Source organism: Argopecten irradians, chromosome 4 (assembly GCF_041381155.1).
Source record: "Argopecten irradians isolate NY chromosome 4, Ai_NY, whole genome shotgun sequence".
Classification (NCBI taxonomy): domain Eukaryota; kingdom Metazoa; phylum Mollusca; class Bivalvia; order Pectinida; family Pectinidae; genus Argopecten; species Argopecten irradians.
In genome coordinates this window covers 12509537-12529890 of record NC_091137.1, presented here as the reverse complement: position 1 = coordinate 12529890, position 20354 = coordinate 12509537, and the positions used below count along the sequence as shown (strand labels likewise).

Here is a 20354-nt window from a genome sequence, read left to right as displayed (position 1 = left end):
GAGAGCTTCTAAAAGTTCATGTTTACCGGTCAACCGGAAGTGACGTAGGTACTGTGAGCAACAGATTGCGTCTGTGACAACACTATGCTCGATGCGTATCCATTTGACAACATTGTACTATAACTCCTCGCCTCTTTATATTTGACTTTATCTTTTTTACGTACGTATACAGTTTTTATATCCCATATTTTTTCCCTGTAAATGTGATTGAAATGGCAAGTTTTCGCCACAAAGGACGACGGTGTATTGTAGCAGGCTGCAGCAACACCGCAGGTAACGGAGTGTCCGTCCACACTTTCCCGAAGGAAACAAAGACACGAAACGCATGGAAAAGGTTTGTTAAGCTGACAAGGGCCGACTGGGAAGAACCCACGAAGCATAGCGCAATTTGTAGTGAACATTTTACCACATCATGTTTTGCTGTCCAGTTCAACATTAAAGAAAGTTTAGGTTTCGCTTCCAAGAGAAGGCTAAACACTGGGTCAGTGCCATCAATATACCCAAAGAGAGGCCGTGAGAGGGCAAGACGACGCACCAGTTCCAGAAAAAAAACCAAGGGGAGCATATGAGAAAAGAAAAATCGCCAGGGTACGTATCTAAATATATAAGCAAGCCTCTGTTTGAGCCAATATTTGAAAAAAAAATCCAAAATTGAAAAAAATATGGAATACATGTATGCCTACATGTTACACTGTATATTGTATATGAAAAGTAAGTGTACATTCTGTATATTGAACAATGGAAGTTTGAATAAACACAATAAAATAACTCGGTTAGTCATGTTTACTTTGTATTGTCAGTACATAATAACTTCTGTTTACACTGGGTTTTCTTTTCTCTGAATTGTAGGTCATGTCAGATTTTCTTGCTGCTGGTCAACAGAACACACCAACATGTACACTCAACACCCACATGTACCTCTAACTGATAATGACAAAGAGGTATGTTAAATATATCATATATGTATGTAGATAAAAATATAACTTGTTCAGTTGTTGATATCAGTACATACATGTATGTTTATATTATGATTTTCTTTATTATAACTCATTATTTTTTTCATTAGAATGTAGAACCTGCCTTTTTTCCGAACGACTCCATCAGCGATATCAGCGATGACAAGCCAAAAGTTCAGCTTGTGGACAAAAAAAACACAGGTTAAAATAAAAATCAGGACCAAAGAAAAAGGTATGTTTGTAGTTACACAACACATATACTAATGTAAATAATTTAGTTTTTAAACTTTCTGATGACTGTAATCTAATGCTTATAAGGCATTTGATATGGATCTCATAAATTCTTATCGAATTATATATTACCAGTAAAGAAATTTGAAAGCTTCTCTTAGAATACTGTATTATACATGATAAGTGATTTCAGTGCTCGTTAAACTATTTCGCATTACCACTTACAAATGTAAGCTTATGTCTGATATGTACCACATATAATAATATTAATCATATATCTATTTTGTTTTGACACACAACACATGGACTTAGTATTATTTTGTACACCAGCTCTTGCAATTGATTTTACAAAGATATAAGAAAAAAGACAATTAAGAATGTTTACATCTGTTTTCCTTTAGGTATAGGTGTTGACATCTCACCATGTATAAGAAGTATAGGTATACAGTGTGATCTGTTGCCCAGTGAGCCAAGGGGAAAAGTTACTGATCCGGAGCCTCCTATTCCTGCACCAGAAAGTCCTGTAATATCAGTTGTGGATAGTGAAGACACCCTTAGCTATTTATCTGATGAAGATGCGTCTCTATATCAACCATCTTTGTCAGATAACTCATCAGACAGTGACATTGATAGCCAGTGAGTATGTAATTAGAAAGAAAATATAATTTGTACAAAATAACATTGTGTCATTGAAACCAATATTATGAATTTACATTGTTGTTTCTTTATATGAATACAAAAACAAATATTTTACAAAAGATACTCTATGAAGATACAGTATGAGCTTATGTCATGACGTCGTCCATCATCCGGTCGTCTGTCAACATTTCCTTTAAAGGCCCACTACCTTTCCGCAGTAAAACATAAAGGTTTCGTTAAAACATTTATAACATCAGAAAATATATATCGATGGCATAAGATGAGGTAACAACACCAAACATATGCATGATTTCATCCGTAATAAATGAAAACAGAGGCGAGTCATTTCGCTGTTTTGCCGTCTGGCGCAGTAATAGTCATCTACCGTGCGGTATTTAGGACGACGACGGGAAACATAAAACGACTCGCGTTATGAATATTAACATTTTATTTATTTTAATAAAATTGTTAAGAAGGTGATGATATGTGCAGTATTAACGGTAAGTTAATAACTTTTGTGAATCTTCAAAATTATCGGTCTCGTTTTACATTCCCATTTTAATAATTATAAGCCGTTTCGGAAAGGTAGTGGGCCTTTAAATAGCTACCAGTCATAGAGTTCTACATAGATTGTAACCAAATTTGGCCAGAACCATCCTTGGGGAAAGGAGAACAGAGTTTGTGTAAATTTTGACTCTGAATCCAGGTGAGCAATACAGACCCTCTGGGCCTCTTGTTTACGAATACCATTATGCTGGTTAATAATTTCGGAAGAGTTAGCTCCCATTGTACGATAATGTTGGTACAATGTTATTAATAGCTCCCATTGTACAATGATATTGGTATGATGTCACAATCATTACCTACCCATAAGAACAGATAACTCTGTAATGTGCAATTTTACACAAATTACAGTAATGTAACAGCCAGAGTCATTTAGTAAGGATGTGTCAGGTTTAGGGATGGAGGAATTTTATACTGAAAAAATATACTGTAGCTTAACAAGGTATGATAAAATGTCTGTTCACAGTTTATAACTTTTGTGTTTTAGTGAGGACTTTCCCAGTGGACCATCAGGTGAACGAAAATTCATAGTCTGTGAGTCCAACCTGATGGAACTTTTCCAGGTGTGTCGATTCTGTGGGAATGAAGCTCATGGGGAGATAAAACATGTTATGGGTACTTTAGTGAAAATTGAGACTGTTTGCGCTTCATGTACATTCCCTACATACTGGTACAGTCAGCCATTTGTTGGGGCTATTCCATCTGTGAATTTAGCTATGTCAGCAAGCATCCTATTCTCTGGAGCAATTCCAACAAAAGCACTCCGAATGTTTCAGTTTATGAACATTTCTCATGTAAGTAAAGAAACCTTCATGTTACACCAGAAAAACTACCTTTTTCCTGCAATCAGCTTCTGCTGGAACAGTCACCAGTCCCGTTATGTGCAGAATGCCTTGGCACGAGGTACACCATTGGTGTTAGGAGGTGATGGCCGTGCTGACACACCAGGACATAGAGCCAAGTATGGGTCATATGGCTTGATGGACCTTCAAGATGGTGTTGTAATAGACATCCAGTTAGTACAGGTATGTTTTTATCTATAAGTGCCATGAAAAGTTATAAACATGACTTCTGTATAATTTACTTTTTTATTTGTCTTCTTCGTGTACAGGTGAAAAAAACTGTAGTTATTTAGACGCTCCAAAAAACAATCCTGTCCAAAGTTCAGGATGCATGCCAAAGTCAGTAATATTAACTATAAAAAAACCTTACAATTCAACTAAATTCAATTTCCCATTCAAATGTGCCAAGGTTATCAGATGACCATTTAGACCCTTGGTCCTCTTATTCAATATAAACTTATTTTAATTTCTTAAAAATATAACATACAGTTGTATTATTGATATGTTTCAGAGTAACGAGGTAAAAAGTAGCAACAATATGGAGAAAGAGGGTTTAGTCCGGGCAATGAGTGTGTTGAAGGAGAGAGGATTGAGTGTTGGTGCCCTGGTAACAGACAGGCACCTACAGATTCAAAAGTGGGTTAGAGAGAATATGCCAACAACTGACCATTACTATGATGTCTGGCATGTAGCAAAGGGTGAGTATAATGACATGATGAATTTTAATGATTGTTTGCCTTATGTTTAAAGTAACACGTAAAGTTGTCATGTAATGAGAGGATTCTAACCAAATAAAGAAATGTCAATTGATTTATTCTTGATAAACTTTTAAGTTTGAATTTGGAAGGTTGCCATTGTATTGATTAATATATATTCATATGTTTCTACATATATCTATATGGATTAATTTATCACTCCCTACCATACCTGCTTAAATTAAAATGATTTAGCATCCATGACCACTTTCATTTTAGGTCTCAAGAAAAAACTTTGTTCTCTGGCAAAGGAGAAAGACTGTGGAGAGGTGACAGACTGGATAAAGTCCTTAACAAACCACCTGTATTGGTGCGCTGCGTCAACACCACCACTTGTGAGGGTAATATAATGTGGGCCAAGTGGGTTTCTCTGGAAAACCACATCCAAAACATCCATCATGGTCATGGAAATTTATTTCCTGACTGTGCTCATCCAGACATGGACCCAGAAGTCAGAAGAAGGAAAAAAATGGCTGAAACCAGGTATTTTTTTAAATGGTTGAATAATAATGTACGTGGTATTGATTCAGTAGTACCATTGTTTCCTACTATTGTAGTCCCTATGATTGTGAACAATTTCAACATGTTTAATTTTTTTTTTATTTCTTTCCATGAAACCGTTTGTAGGACATAGTGAAATCCATAATTCTTGTCTTGTCACATCTTATATTCTAAGTTCATTTCTTGCTCACAAAACATTTCTAGTTTATTAATTCATTTTTGTGTTATTAAAAAATATATTTGTATTCATAGGAACCAAAGCATGTGAAAAAGTTGGTGACCTCATCACTTCCAGACAGATGAAGAGAGATATCCCCAAACTGTCACCAGAATTCCAGACATCTGAAATTGAGGCATATCACAGCACCATTAACCATTTTGCCCCCAAAATGATTGGTTTTTCATATCATGGCATGTATTGCAGGTAAAATATTTCAAAGCAATTTCATTACAATATCAACAAGATAATCAAAGGATCTTGCCTTTTAACCAGTATATTTTCTTTCTTATATCATCTGTTTACATAACTTCCATGGTCTCGACTATTCTGTATTTGCATATTACAGAGTTATCTGCCCTTGCAGGTAGGTATTGATTGTGTTGACAACTCTGTAATATGCAATGGCAGAATAAATAACTGTATATACTACTATACCAGATAAGGTAGTTTTTTCACTTATTGAATACATCTGTGTAATTTTGTATTTATGTTTTGGTTTGTTAATCACTTCATCTAAATTTTTATAGCTATTACCTATGAATTACAGGTTGCTGCTAGCTGCTATGCATTTTAATGAGAATTCCGGAAGAGAACAGAGTCTGACCAAAGAAGGCATTCCAAAATACAATATTGTCTACCCCAAATATAAGAAAGGAGAACACACGATCCGACAAATGAAAATTGACCAATCATTTCGTAAGTTATATGATCATGTTCATAAACAACAACAAATATCTTAATTTTTTTTGTCCCCAAAAGAATCACAAATGTGTTAATATTTAGTATTGTTAGCATCAATATTGGATAAAGTAATAAAGATCAATGTAGACTACTGTTTGATCTTCACCGATTTGAAATAAATGAAAATATTAACATATCTTGACATGACTAATACAGTTTGTTTTATATTTTGAATTTGAAAAGATGTCCATTTTTACCTATATATTTCTCAGACTATGTAGAGAACTTGATGAGCGTCACAACGCAGATAACGAAGAAAGTGCGGATGCACAACAACAACAGCATCAGACTGCCAACATCTGTGCCAGCTCCATTGTGTTCTGACTATTTACATCCAGACAAAGAGGAGGCTATCTCTTCATTTTCATCACGGTTTGCCAGGAAGGAGACAAGTGCATAAGGCGGCATTGTTTCTGGACAGTATGACAATATACTGGGTAGTTTGAAAAAGGACAACCATGTTTTTACATTGAATTCTTTTTAAATTTGTTTTCTTTCTACATACATGTAGAAGATACCCGGGTCTTTTTGGTAAAGACAGTTCTTGTTTCTGTTGGCTGGATTTCGTATATAACTCATATTTCTGTAGGCTCACCTGCAAAATAAATATTTAAGTTAAGATACATACCTACACCAGATAATGTCAAAAGTTTAATTATTAAGATAAACATTGATTTTAAAGTGTAATATAAAGCCAATACTATAAACTGGTACTATAAACTGGTCTAGTTTAAATAACAGAACTAAAAAATTAAGAACTGTATAGGAAAATTTTATTCAATCAGTTCAATAATGATTAGTTTTAATTCAATTCACTTACCAGACTCTTTAAATCCTGTATATGTAGGAGAAGGGAATTTCTGATGTATAACATTAACTACACAAGATGGCAATGGTACCCTCACTCTCCTGCCCAAATATCCCCAGCACCATCTGACAAATTGTCTGTAGGATGTGTATCTGTTGCGTCTGCAAAGAGAAAAAATGTGAAATTTAAAATACTGTGTTAAAGTTATTTTTGAATTTTTTTTTATTCTGTCATATGATAATGCCTATGATTTGTTAATTGTCCTAGTAACCTGAAAATATTGCACAACTAAAAGAGTGTTTTGAAACAGTATGTTCTGTTTTTAAAGGTAAAGGTTATAAATATTGCAGTTAATATTGCTGTGATTGTTATATTTGGGATTTGTTTATTTCATTTGCTATAATACAGGGTATGATACCTTAGTTGACCCAGTAAGCTCCCCCATTCCTATAAACACCCCTCCCTCTTTTATATGGCTTCAATTTCACTTACTTGGAATTAAATGCAGACTGAAAATATAAATACTTTGTTGGTTTTCTTACTGATTTCTTCTGAAAATTGATTTATGGCTTAATTTGTAGAATAATGTTATGAAAGGCAAGCTAAGTCCAAATTTGTTTCTATTACTAGCGTCCCCTGAGTTTCTTCAATTTTTTTGTGCTTTTATTGGGTCGAATACGGTAATCACTCAATCTCTGTATAAGTTTAAAAAAAAAATGTTGAATATAAAAGTTAAAAAAAAAATTATGACATCGAAATATAAAGGTCATATTATTTATTTGCATTATATTAAAATGATGATTATTTACTGTTCATCTGTCTTATGTTGTCCTCCATATTGCTGCTGGTATTGGTAGTATGCCGTTTCCAATACATAAACGTTGAGGCAAACTGGGTTAAAGCCTGGATGGTCTAGAATGCACTTCAGGTCGTTTTCTTCAAGTTCGACATCTTCCATTTTCTGTGATATCCTCTCTATCTCCCTGCAACACCGGCTCTCTGCTGCAGTTGGCATGGCCACACAGTTTCCACATCTGCACCTACAAGTTACAACAATTATAGATTATATGATTTCATGATCTTACAATGGCTACAATGGTGTACATGCCATTTATCACATAAATGGCCACCCAGCCAGCCCATGTCATAAATATCGTAAGACACACATATAATAACACGATTAGGATGTCACAGGTATAGTTACGTCATAATAAATGAATAAACAAATGTTAGCATGTACACCAGACATCTATCTGTCATATTGCCTAAGTCTGGTCTTGGGGCCAAAGTATCTTGCTGATGCAGATTCACACATGGTGAAATTGAAAGATATACAATAAATATACCACAAGCCTTTAGGCATATATATGGATTTTCCATAAGATGACTGCACAGATATATAGTACAATACATGCACGTAGTCTACATCTACATATGATATGTACATGTATATATTGTATAAATGAAGATGTGGTGTAATCTATGAAGTACAAAAATGCTATAGAAATGCCCAGTTCAGAGGTACATTAAACTACTATTAGACCTACAGCACCGCGCTTGTACGTGTACAATGTACATTATATGGTCTAGTAGAAGACTAGGATAAAAACAATTAAGATATGTAGTGGCCAACAATTACTCAACATATATATATATATATATATATATATATAATAAATCACAGAACTAACATTACAAAGATGTACTTATAAGTGAAGCATTTTCGTAATGTTTCTTGTTAGTTATAAAAGTAGGTGGCCTATAGTTATTTTGTGTCTAATATACGGTAATTACATACTTTAAAATCAATTTACATACGTCCCAATATCACAGCTTTACGTAACTTACGTTTCTACTTCAAACTCGATAGGCCTATGAAAGTAAAACAGAAATTGGCCTACCATTCCGTGTTCAGGAGTCGGGCCTGGTCAGCTTGAACCATGTTTGGCACAACGTCGTTGTTCTGTTCATGATCATAATCTCCTTCTATGTCTCGTTCTGGCTCGAACTGATATGGTAGGATATCTGCTTGACTAGTTGATTCCACGTCTGTTAATTCTATCTCGCCTGAATCACCAGAAAAACTTTCCATTGCGTCGCTCTCACTGCTGTGATCGGACATCTTGAAATAAACCCGGCGGAATGTTGCTCATATGACGTCACGATACTTCCTGTTTTACTTCGAAGCCAAACCGGAAGTTGCGTTGATTGTTTTTCAAACAGGTGCAAATGGGCAAATTTCGATCTTGAATATCTCGAAGATTTCTGGATCGATTTTCATAATATTTTTTTTGTTTTTGTTGGATTAAAATTTTCTTTCAGAATAAATGAAGGAACATTTCCATTACACTACCTCTTTAATATTAGCGCAGAAACATTGAATATAAACGCAGAAACACTGAATATAAACGCAGAAACTCTTAATTCTATCGCCGAATCTGTTAATTTCACCGTCGCATCGGAAAAGTTTGGCGATTCCCAACCTCCGACAATGTAGCAATAAATAGCCGTGCACGTAACGAAGTTGGGTAATTGTGACTGATACCCTCTGTTATTCGGCCGTCAGCCGTCACGACCCACGGCGGACAGAAAAAATACTTAATTTTACGGCAGAAATACTTAATTTTATTAATCGAATTGGAATTCTGAGGAAAAGTCTTAATATAAAGGGTTAATACTGAATAAAAAAGCACATATGCTAATCCTGCCGAAACTTGTTAAAAATTAAGTATTCTGCCGTTATTCTAACAAGTTTCGGCAAGATAAACACATTTTGGGTTACCAGTGTACGGTTGAGAGATAATGAGCTAGGTGGTCACGTGATCTTGTGATGTCACAGTAGTCCGTGGCGTAAGGTAAGCCAGTCTAGCCAACTTTTGGGATTTTAGGTGAGAAACAGGTGTGTGAGCACATATCGTGCGCACAGCTGTGCGGTTCGGATCGCACACCGCACAGCTGTGCGATCGGGACGATCGGTCAATCAAATTTGCGAAATCATTCCATCATGAACGGACCGTGTTGATGAGTCTAATTTACTTGCACTGTCATTCCAGTGATATCTAAATCTAAAACTTAATTTCTCTTTAAACATATGTTTCTACACATGTAACATTTTATCATAATAATTGAAATATAGTTTGATTGATATACATTTAATTTTGATTTATTCATTGTATTGTCAGTTTGAGCGATATCTCTATATAAACATGAAATTTATATTGAAATAAAGCACAAGTTGTGTACATTTATTAGAAGCTTATTAACTAAAAGTGATAATTAACATGTACATTAAAAATAAAATGAACTCAATGGTATCTTCACAAAATGGACAAGTTCTTTCGTTTAGACCTACACATGTAGTATCTAGTGAGGTTTGATTTTGATAAACTTGTGTTCAAAAGATGTGTAATTGTTATAAATTTGTGTTTGACAGAAAAAAAGGAACTTGTTTGTTTCACATGTAGGCTTACACTGGAAGATTATGTACATACATGTACATGTACATTTGTATATACAGTATTTATCTCTGTACATCAACTGACATTTACTCCATATTTTCTTTATAGAATGTATGGGACCTTCCACCAGATGACAGAAGTGCAATATGTGATGGCAGCTCGCCCAAAAAATAAAAGGGGAAAACAACTACATGTATCTCTGAGATCAAAACTGACAGTAAAAAAATAAACTCTGTTTGTAATGTACCCATTAATTATGAACCAGAAAGAAATGATTTTCAAGAAGGAAGGACAGATTCAGACTTGTAGTATACAAACCTAGCATAATCCTTTACTATTATCACCAGGATATCTTTAAAGTGAATAGTCGGGCAAAGGAAACCAGTCTAAATGCGTTCTTTGGCCTTCCAAAAGTCATTGTATACCATAATGATGGTAAAGTTCTGCTTACGGTGTCCAGTTTTGACCATTGAAATTTTGGGAAGCCCGTGTAAATTTAGCACAGTTCTAAATATAAATTCTCCAAACTCTTTGAAAACGAGGCTGCGTGGAAATTACAACATGGACATGTGTTTCTCAGTCGTGTCGGTTTCGTTTCGTGTGATAAACCACTAATGCGGTATGCAAATTGTTGTTTTGAGATGATACATTTGATGCAAATGAAGTATTCTTACATTAATGACAATGCTTTGTAATCATTTTTCGATAAAAGCATCTTGTACATGGAAATCGACACAAATATTCGGCCGATGCAGAGATGGGGCCCCGGCAAGGGGCAATTATTGCAGCATAGCATTCGTCGTATTTTACATCAACCGAATCATGAAGGTTAAATACAAATAATCGTAACATAATTTCCCCATTAAAACCACACGAAAACGTTCTATAGAACGTCCATGCATGTAGCTGTCAAAGATGTGAAAATAAATTAGCTCATACATAGATATTTTACAAGTACAATATATGTGTTCAATGTGTAGTTTTTTTGCAGAGATTTAATTAAATTATCTATGTCTCTGTTTGGTTTTTTTTTTTGTAAACAATATTTGAGTTCTGGAGAGAGATGACATGAATGTCCAGCTGGAAGGAAAGAAACTTTTATGATGTATATGTATCGTACAATGTATATATGTAAAACGTACATTCCATGTAGCTGCTATAGAATTACAACTAGGAAATTCTCTCAAACATTGATAATATTTAATTCTTCACATTCATGTAGGCCTATGCTGTGAGAATTAACACATCATATATATTTCCAGAAAACATATAGGCCTACATGTATGTTACTTTCCTTTTCTGTTGTTTCCTGTTCTTTTTTGTGCTCTGGAGAAAAAGATGATTGAGTTGAAGAAAAGTAATTAATTAAGAGAAATGTGTACCACAGTACTTTGTCTGTAGCCGAGGGGTTCTATACTGTTTTAATAGTCCAGTAATTAATAATTAAATTGAAAATTTCAAAATTAAGATGAAATTGTAAATTCCATTTTTGAATGAAGTGGTTCCCCTCCTTTGAGAGTACACAGTGTGTATACCCTTTTTGGTTTTTAGGAATAATACCTGAATAAGAACCTGAAATAACATGACAATCAATCAGGTATGTGTGTGTTGGGGGGTGGGGGTGGGGGGGGCTAAAAGACAGAAGAATCATGAGGTTGGGAAGTTGTAACTTGAGTGGGGGGTTGAAAATATAGAAAAAATAGCTACACTGGAAGTGGAAGGGTGCTTTATCATTGATCTGGTCATTGCATATTTGGGGTTTACATGGCTTTTTTTTGGTTATATTTAGTCTCATTGATTTTGGAGCAACTTTGAATCCATATGGTACTGTATATCTTTCTTATTTACATGTGTAGCTATTTCTTCTGTATTTCACCCTCCGCCCAAGTCACAACTTCCCAATAGGTACCACTTTTTTGTTTAGAACTCAAATCAAAGACAGATGTACATAGTACTACATACTACATTTTAGTCTATGTGTTTGTAATCACTGTTACTACAGTATTAATACATAAATGGTCTATGTACAAGTTACACATAGACAATAAATGTGAAATTTGGTTCAGACAAAAAGATTTTTAACATTTCAGATAACTTGCTAGTTTTATGGTTTTATTTATATGTTGAGTCTACTCTCTTGTAAAGTAGAATTTAGAAATCCTAAGACAATTTTATCTATATTGCTATATGTAAAAAAAAATCCTTATATTTTAAAAGTAATTGAAAAGCTATCTCACAAGCCCTGACAAACAAATGGGCAGGGTTATGGATGCAAGAATTATAATCACTGGATCTAGAGGACTAATATAAACAAATATTTCTACAAAGTTAAACAATGAAAAAGTATTGCATCATAATTTTATTTAATGATTACAGTTGAAAGGAACTTTTAATAAATTAATACTGTTTAAATGTTCTGTTCATGATCTTCTAGGTCCATATTGGAAAAGTTTACTTTCAAGAGCACTCAAATCAACATTCTTCAGTCTTCATATGATGCTAGTTGTATGTATATGTATACATACACTTGTATACAGGTCCAAGGGATGAACTTTCTGTATTCATGTCACTATGCATGTATGGTGCCTGAAAAAAAGAACCAGCAATTTTTTATACTGTTGAATATGACAAAAATTGAAATGATCAATTTCAAATATATATAAATGAATAAATGTAGGTTCATTCTACAGGTTTTTTTTTTTTTTTTAGAGAAAACATTTTATAAGTTGTGAATGTGTCACTGATGCATTTGATAGAATCAAATATTGTTTCAAAAAAGATACAAAATTCATTATCCTATAGTTCCAACAAAAATTCAGAATAATTATAAAATGATACATGCATTGCTGCAGTACATTTCAACTCTGTAAAGTTTGTCATATACACATGAACCAGGTACAGTTGTAATAAATATACAAACACTATTTATTATTATGACCAGAAATAATATTGTATGTGTCCTCCAAATATATCTAAAGAACAAGCTAAAACCTACATGTACATATATGTATATGTGTATATCAGAACATATACAATACAATTTTACCAATTAACCTACAATGTAAATCCTATATACAATGTATGTGTATAACACTACCAGAACATGTACAGAACAAAAATTTACAAATTAAAAATCTATAAATATATACATCAGAACTGTATGAATTGACCGGTAGCATACAGGGCATTCATTACCCCTAAAGAGGCCCCACTAAAGAACCGCTATTTACCCCAGGGTTACGTTTTACGCGATTGGGGAACAGGTATGAAACATGTGACCATATGTGACCACTCATTTATGAAAAAATACTGCTAGGGACTATTTACATAATGATCAAAATACGAAGACTCACTCACAATCAGCTGAGCAGGGAGTACCGGGTACGTAGTAGGCCTAGGTACGTACAGTAGCGGTCCGGAGCCGCGTGCTCGTTTGAACTGTTCTCTTCACTATAACAAGTTGTATTAACACTCTCCATGCGTCGTAATGTTTACCGAGTCAGTTGTTGGGATTGTCGCTGCTCCATTGCCTTTCCTTTCGCATTTTAGGTGTGTCAGTTGGGAGGACTTTAAAGCGAATAGTCGGGCAAGTGACTGTAAAATCGGTAAAAATGGTATTAATATATCCGGTATAATTTCTTATGAATTAGAAAAATAAACATTTCCGTCAAAATCGCTGTACATGCGAAGAAAATAATAATATCTATGGGAATCCTAAAAGTCCTCTCCCGGACGGCTAAGAGTGCAGTTCAATCTTAACGCATGCGCAACACCCACCACTCTCCGTAGTAAACAAAACATGGCTACCGTAGTTTTGAACCAACATGTTTCCGCCAAAACAACCAACTGACTCACCTAAAAATGCGAAAGGAAAGGCAATGGAGCAGCGACAATCCCAACAACTGACTCGGTAAACATTACGACGCATGGAGAGGTGTTAATACAACTTGTTATAGTGAAGAGAACAGTTAAAACGAGCACGCGGCTCCGGACCGCTAATGTACAGAACGTAACCTAGGCCTACTACCCGGTACTCCCTGCTCACTGATAGTGAGTGAGTCTTCGTATTTTGATCATTATGTAAATAGTCCCCTAGCAGTATTTTTTCATAAATGATGTGGTCACATATGGTCACATGTTTCATACCTGTTCCCCAATCGCGTAAAACGTAACCCTGGGGTAAATAGCGGTTCTTTAGTGGGGCCTCTTTAGGGGTAATGAATGCCCTGTATGCTACCGGTCAATTCATACAGTTCTGATGTATATATTTATAGATTTTTATATTTGTAAATTTTTGTTCTGTACATGTTCTGGTAGTGTTATACACATACATTGTATATAGGATTTACATTGTAGGTTTAATTGGTAAAATTGTATTGTATATGTTTTCTGATATACACATATACATATGTACATGTAGGTTTTAGCTTGTTCTTTAGATATATTATGGAGGACACATACAGTATTATTTGTTTCTGGTCATAATAATAAATAGTGTTTGTATATTTATTACAACTGTACCTGGTTCATGTGTATATGACAAACTTTACAGAGTTGAAATGTACTGCAGCCATGTATCATTTATAATTATTCTGAATTTTTGTTGGAACTTTAGATAATGAATTTTGTATCTTTTTTGAAACAATATTTGATTCTATCAAATGCATCAGTGACACATTCACAACTTATAAAATGTTTTCTCTAAAATAAAAAAAAAAACCTGTAGAATGAACCTACATTTATTTCATTTATATATATTTGAAATTGATCATTTCAATTTTTGTCATATTCAACAGATATAAAAAATTGCTGGTTCTTTTTTTCAGGCACCATGCATGCATAGTGACATGAATACAGAAAGTTCATCCCTTGGACCTGTATACAAGTGTATGTATACATATACATACAATTAGCATCATATGAAGACTGAAGAATGTTGATTTGAGTGCTCTTGAAAGTAAACTTTTCCAATATGGACCTAGAAGATCATGAACAGAACATTTAAACAGTATTAATTTATTAGATGTTCCTTTCAACTGTAATCATTAAATAAAATTATGATGCAATACTTTTTCATTGTTTAACTTTGTAGAAATATTTGTTTATATTAGTCCTCTAGATCCAGTGATTATAATTCTTGCATCCATATGCCTGCCCATTTGTTTGTCAGGGCTTGTGAGATAGCTTTTCAATTACTTTTAAAATATAAGGATTTTTTTTTACATATAGCAATATAGATAACATTGTCTTAGGATTTCTAAATTCTACTTTACAAGAGAGTTGACTCAACATATAAATAAACCATAAAACTAGCAAGTTATCTGAAATGTTAAAAATCTTTTTGTCTGAACCAAATTTCACATTTATTGTCTATGTGTAACTTGTTACATAGACCATTTATGTATTAATACTGTAGTAACAGTGATTACAAACACATAGACTAAAATGTAGTATGTAGTACTATGTACATCTGTCTTTGATTTGAGTTCTAAACAAAAAAGTGGTACCTATTGGGAAGTTGTGACTTGGGCGGAGGGTGAAATACAGAAGAAATAGCTACACATGGAAAAAAGAAAGATATACAGTACCATATGGATTCAAAGTTGCTCCAAAATCAATGAGACTAAATAACCAAAAAAAAAGCCATGTAAACCCCAAATATGCAATGACCAGATCAATGATAAAGCACCCTTCCACTTCCAGTTATCTGTAGCTATTTCTTCTATATTTCAACCCCCCACTCAAGTTACAACTTCCCAACCTCATGATTCTTCTGTCTTTTAGACCCCCAACCCCCACCCCCCAACACACACATACCTGATTGATTGTCAGTGTCATTTTTTTTTTTTTTTTTTTTTTTTTTATTTCAGGTTCCTATTCAGGTATTATTCCTAAAAACCTAAAAGGGTATACACACTGTGTACTCTCAAAGGAGGGTCAAAGGAAACCACTTCATTCAAAAATGGAATTTACAATTTCATCTTAATTTTTGAAATTTTCAATTTAATTATTAATTACTGGACTATTAAAACAGTATAGAACCCCTCGGCTACAGACAAAGTACTGTGGTACACATTTCTCTAATTAATTACTTTTCTTCAACTCAATCATCTTTTTTCTCCAGAGCACAAAAAAAGAACAGGAAACAACAGAAAAGGAAAGTAACATACATGTAGGCCTATATGTTTTCTGGAAATATATATGATGTGTTAATTCTCACAGCATAGCCTACATGAATGTGAAAGAATTAAATATTAATTCAATGTTTGAGAGAATTTCCTAGTTGTAATTCTTTAGCAGCTACATGGAATGTACGTTAATTTACATATATACATTGTACGATACATATACATCATAAAAGTTTCTTTCCTTCCAGCTGGACATTCATGTCATCTCTCTCCAGAACTCAAATATTGTTTACAAAAAAAAACCAACCAGAGACATAGATAATTTAATTAAATCTATAGATCTATGTATGAGCTAATTTATTTTCACATCTTTGACAGCTACATGCATGGACGTTCTATGGAACGTTTTCGTGTGGTTTTAAATGGGAAATTATGTTACGATTATTTGTATTTAACCTTCATGATTCGGTTGATGTAAAATACGACGAATGCTATGCTGCAATAATTGCCCCTTGCTGGGGCCCCATCTCTGCATCGGCCGAATATTTGTGTCGATTTCCATGTACAAGATGCTTTTATCGAAAAATGATTACAAAGCATTGTCATTAATGTAAGAATACTTCATTTGCATCAAATGTATCATCTCAAAACAACAATTTGCATACCGCATTAGTGGTTTATCACACGAAACGAAACCGACACGACTTAGAAACACATGTCCATGTTGACATTTCCACGCAGCCTCGTTTTCAAAGAGTTTGGAGAATTTATATTTAGAACTGTGCTAAATTTACACGGGCTTCCCCAAAATTTCAATGGTCAAAACTGGACACCGTAAGCAGAACTTGACCATCATTATGGTATACAATGACTTTTGGAAGGCCAAAGAACGCATTTAGACTGGTTTCCTTTGCCCGACTATTCACTTTAAGATAAATATAGGACAACCATAACAGAAATAGATCCTCGAAGTAGTGCTTGAAAAAGGTTATAATGCTATATATGCCGTTCCGAATATATTTGCATTAAGGAACAAAGAGTCCTTTAGTGGGAAACAATTACAGTTCTAACCATTGTACAAATTAATTACTCGAAACAGTTATTGATAGTTCAAAATCACAACTTTCATGTTAATTTGTGTGGTAAAAAACATGTAACAATGAAGTCCATTAAAATTATAGTTCTCTGAAAAAAAAGAGAATCTCTAGAAAAACATAATATTATCAACTAAAATTTACAAAAGTATCATGTTATGACATAGGCCCCATATTACCCTAATACTTGATTGGTATCAAATATATGTATTTACATCAATCGCAAGTTTTGATTTCGTCTTTTTGTGTACATGAACAGCTGTAAGATATAGTTCATAAGGTTGAATTGTACTATAGTTATTATACATATATGTATTAGAATGTTAACTACATATTTTTATCTGAATGACCACGATTTCATTATTTAATAGATTTTAATATGTTCGAGTATTTAAAATAGCCTTTAAATATTACTGCATATAGGTCTAATTAGCCTACCTGTAGTTGCCAATATTATAAAGTAGAAATAATAAAGAAACCAAATATACAACGCCTCTTTTTCATCCACACACTTAAAACATCGACAAAATTGCCGCGAAAAATAACTATTTAATAGCAGAGACATAGATAATATTTGATGTTTTTTTCTCGCATTCCTTGATTTCTCGCTATTTAGAATTTTGTGAACTGAATTGGACTATTCATTACAGGAACATGGACATGAACGCCTATATGATATTATCAACGCACACATACTTTTTTATAAGGGTGTATTATGATTTAAACATATTTTATTGCAAAATGTGCAATGGGATTTGGCACAAGTTATACAACTTATATAAAGCTCGTTCCCAAAAATAATAAAACATTCAAATTACATAGACAAGATGGCATTTACAAGAGAAGATATACATAAAATATAAAGTTGTATTTGAGACAGAGAGAGAGGGAGAGAGTGAGGGAAGAACGAGAAAGAGAGAGGTGGGGAGAGAGAGCTATTTTATAACCAGTATGCTCCTCAAGGGTGTTAGTTTCAACTCATAATATACTATTATTTTAAAATCTAAAATCTACCCCTCCGATAAAGACGACAGACGTTCTAAACCACTTTTCTTAACTTTCGACTTCTCAATTTTCGTTCATATCATCCTGTCTTCGGTTTGTCTTTCTCCTGATCACTCTAGGCTTTCTTTGAATATTCGTTTCTCTTTTGTCGTCAGTATCGGAGAGTTATACAAATATAATTTAAGTGTAAATACAAAACCAGTAAGATGTTGGGAGTAAAGCAGATATGAAAATATTTGATAATAATAGAAGGACGAAGTTAAAATCTATGAGTATCTTTGATATATTGCTGAGTGTGCATGAAGGTTAATTCATTTTCTTATATTTACATTTTCACTGCAGTCCCACTATGTAACCTTACCAAGCGCAGTTGGCAGTCATATAGACAATGAACTTCAAGCGCTTATTATGACGTCATTATCATTGTGACGTCACAATTGTCGTGCCAGCGATCACGGCAGACGGCTGTTCAAATGGCTGTTCCATCCATGACGATAACGAATGATTAATTCATGATATATGCAAAATTCCTTGGGATTTCATCATAAAATTGTAACCAAATGTAAATATAAGCATTGAACGTCTTTAAGTTGGCATTCATAACCAATATGAATGCAAACTGGACAGAGGCAAATTCAACATGAAGCGCTAGCGCGCTTCATGGAATTTGCCTCTGTCCAGTTTGCATTCATATTGGTTATGAATGCCAACTTAAAGACGTTCAATGCTTAAGTGTACTTAAGGATGTACACCTCTGAGAAGTCCAAATTTTCTTGTATTAAACTTTTTTTCTCATATAGATTTTTGGAAAAAGGAGTTCATACCATAAAAGAAAATGGAAGAAAAAACATATGTCCGTGTGCTCGTTTTTCAGCTTTTGTCACTCAAAGACACCTAGTTGACAAAATATTGGATTTTATGGGAATTTTGCCGTTTTGACCATATAAGATAGAAATTAAAGCCATAATTTCATTATGAGGTGTTTGATATGTATGAATGTTTGTAGAATTTATTTTCTGGTAGTCTTCTTTAAAAATATACCAGTTTTGATCAATTAGACTAATATTTTTTTCTCAGAATAACAACATATTGTAACGAATGTTCATTTGAGATCAGCTGACTGACGATCAGCTGTTGTGTGTTTATGTTACTGAACTGTACCCCTGGTGTGTTTTACATGGAATAAACGTGTAATAACGGTTGAATTGTATATTATTAGCAGTACATGGCAAATGGCAATGTTTTTATCTAACTGACCATGCTATCAGATGGTAAATGTATGTGATAATAGATTGTATGTGAAATAGTTTGTTGGCAAGTAGTGTGTCATTGGCAACGATAGCCGCCATATTGGATCGTGACTAAGCAGGCGGTCAGAATTTGAATTAGGTATTTTGTTCATGTAAGCTCCATGATCAATCTTATGATTTAATTCAGTGATCGTTAAGACAATAACAATACTATTCATCAAAATGTATGTGTTTAATACGTACTTGTGGCGTACAACGGTCGATTTCAAGACATATTCGGTCCAAGCAGTTGTACTGCTTTCACGGTGAAACTGTTGACGCTGACGTTCCGGCTGGTTTTTGTGTACATATTTAAATACGGCTCGGAACGGAATAAGATATTTGTAACTATATTTTGTGTATTCACAGAACATTTTTCAGTCAATAAACAGTTGGTTTACGCTATGTATAACATTTTCTTTGTGCTTTCATTTTTGGCACTATATTGTGACGTCGGCAATGTACGACTGCTATTGTTGTAAACAGTCTGGAGGGCCTCCACTTTGCCTCCACATTGCCTCCACTTTTTCCATATAAGGAAATGTGGACGCCCCGAGGGGTATATAAGGCGGAGCGATTACTGTGATTTTTAACGTCTCGTCACTGTCCTCCGTGCATCGGATACGTATTCTTGTCGGACCATTTTTTGGTTCATTAGTCAGCTCAGGCGCTATCAGGAGTTGTCATCCCACATACATTATCAGATTATAGGAAAGTTGGCCCCAACATTATACAATATCATAATCGTCCATATTTAATGCAATTACAGGTGATATATTACAAGATACATCTTTAGAGATGAAGTTCTCTGATAATAAGAGGATATTGGATAACTTTCAAAATCAGAATTTCCAATAAATACTGCTTGTATTACAAGGAGTCTTCTGTGTATCTCTTCGTCAGATCTCTATTACAAGAATTAGTAGTAACTCCTGTCAAGTGAAAGCGATGTCTCTCTGGACGAGTGTACTTGCAGCGTATCTAAATTCTATAATATTTTGTAGGATAATACAGAGCTCTAGTGTACTATCTCCTATTACAAGATAATATAGTTAATCTTGTAATAGTGAGATTGATTATTACTTGATCAATTTCTATAAATTATTCTTAAATTCTATAATAA

General features: G+C 34.0%; 1 protein-coding gene and 1 pseudogene across 1 annotated transcript; one reads left to right on the top strand and one right to left on the bottom strand.

Annotated features, from left to right (window-relative positions):
- Nucleotides 1–908: 908 nt before the first annotated feature.
- Nucleotides 909–5902, top strand: LOC138320642 (uncharacterized; annotated as a pseudogene).
- Nucleotides 5903–5915: 13 nt separating this feature from the next.
- On the bottom strand, nucleotides 5916–8612 carry LOC138320643 (uncharacterized). Its single transcript, XM_069263768.1, has 4 exons — nucleotides 8159–8612; nucleotides 7067–7297; nucleotides 6270–6418; nucleotides 5916–6044 (listed from the first exon to the last, which is right to left on the bottom strand). Exons 1-4 carry the CDS (start codon nucleotides 8377–8379, stop codon nucleotides 6025–6027), a joined length of 621 nt encoding a protein of 206 aa, XP_069119869.1. The 5' UTR covers nucleotides 8380–8612; the 3' UTR covers nucleotides 5916–6024.
- Between the last annotated feature and the right edge of the window lie 11742 nt (nucleotides 8613–20354).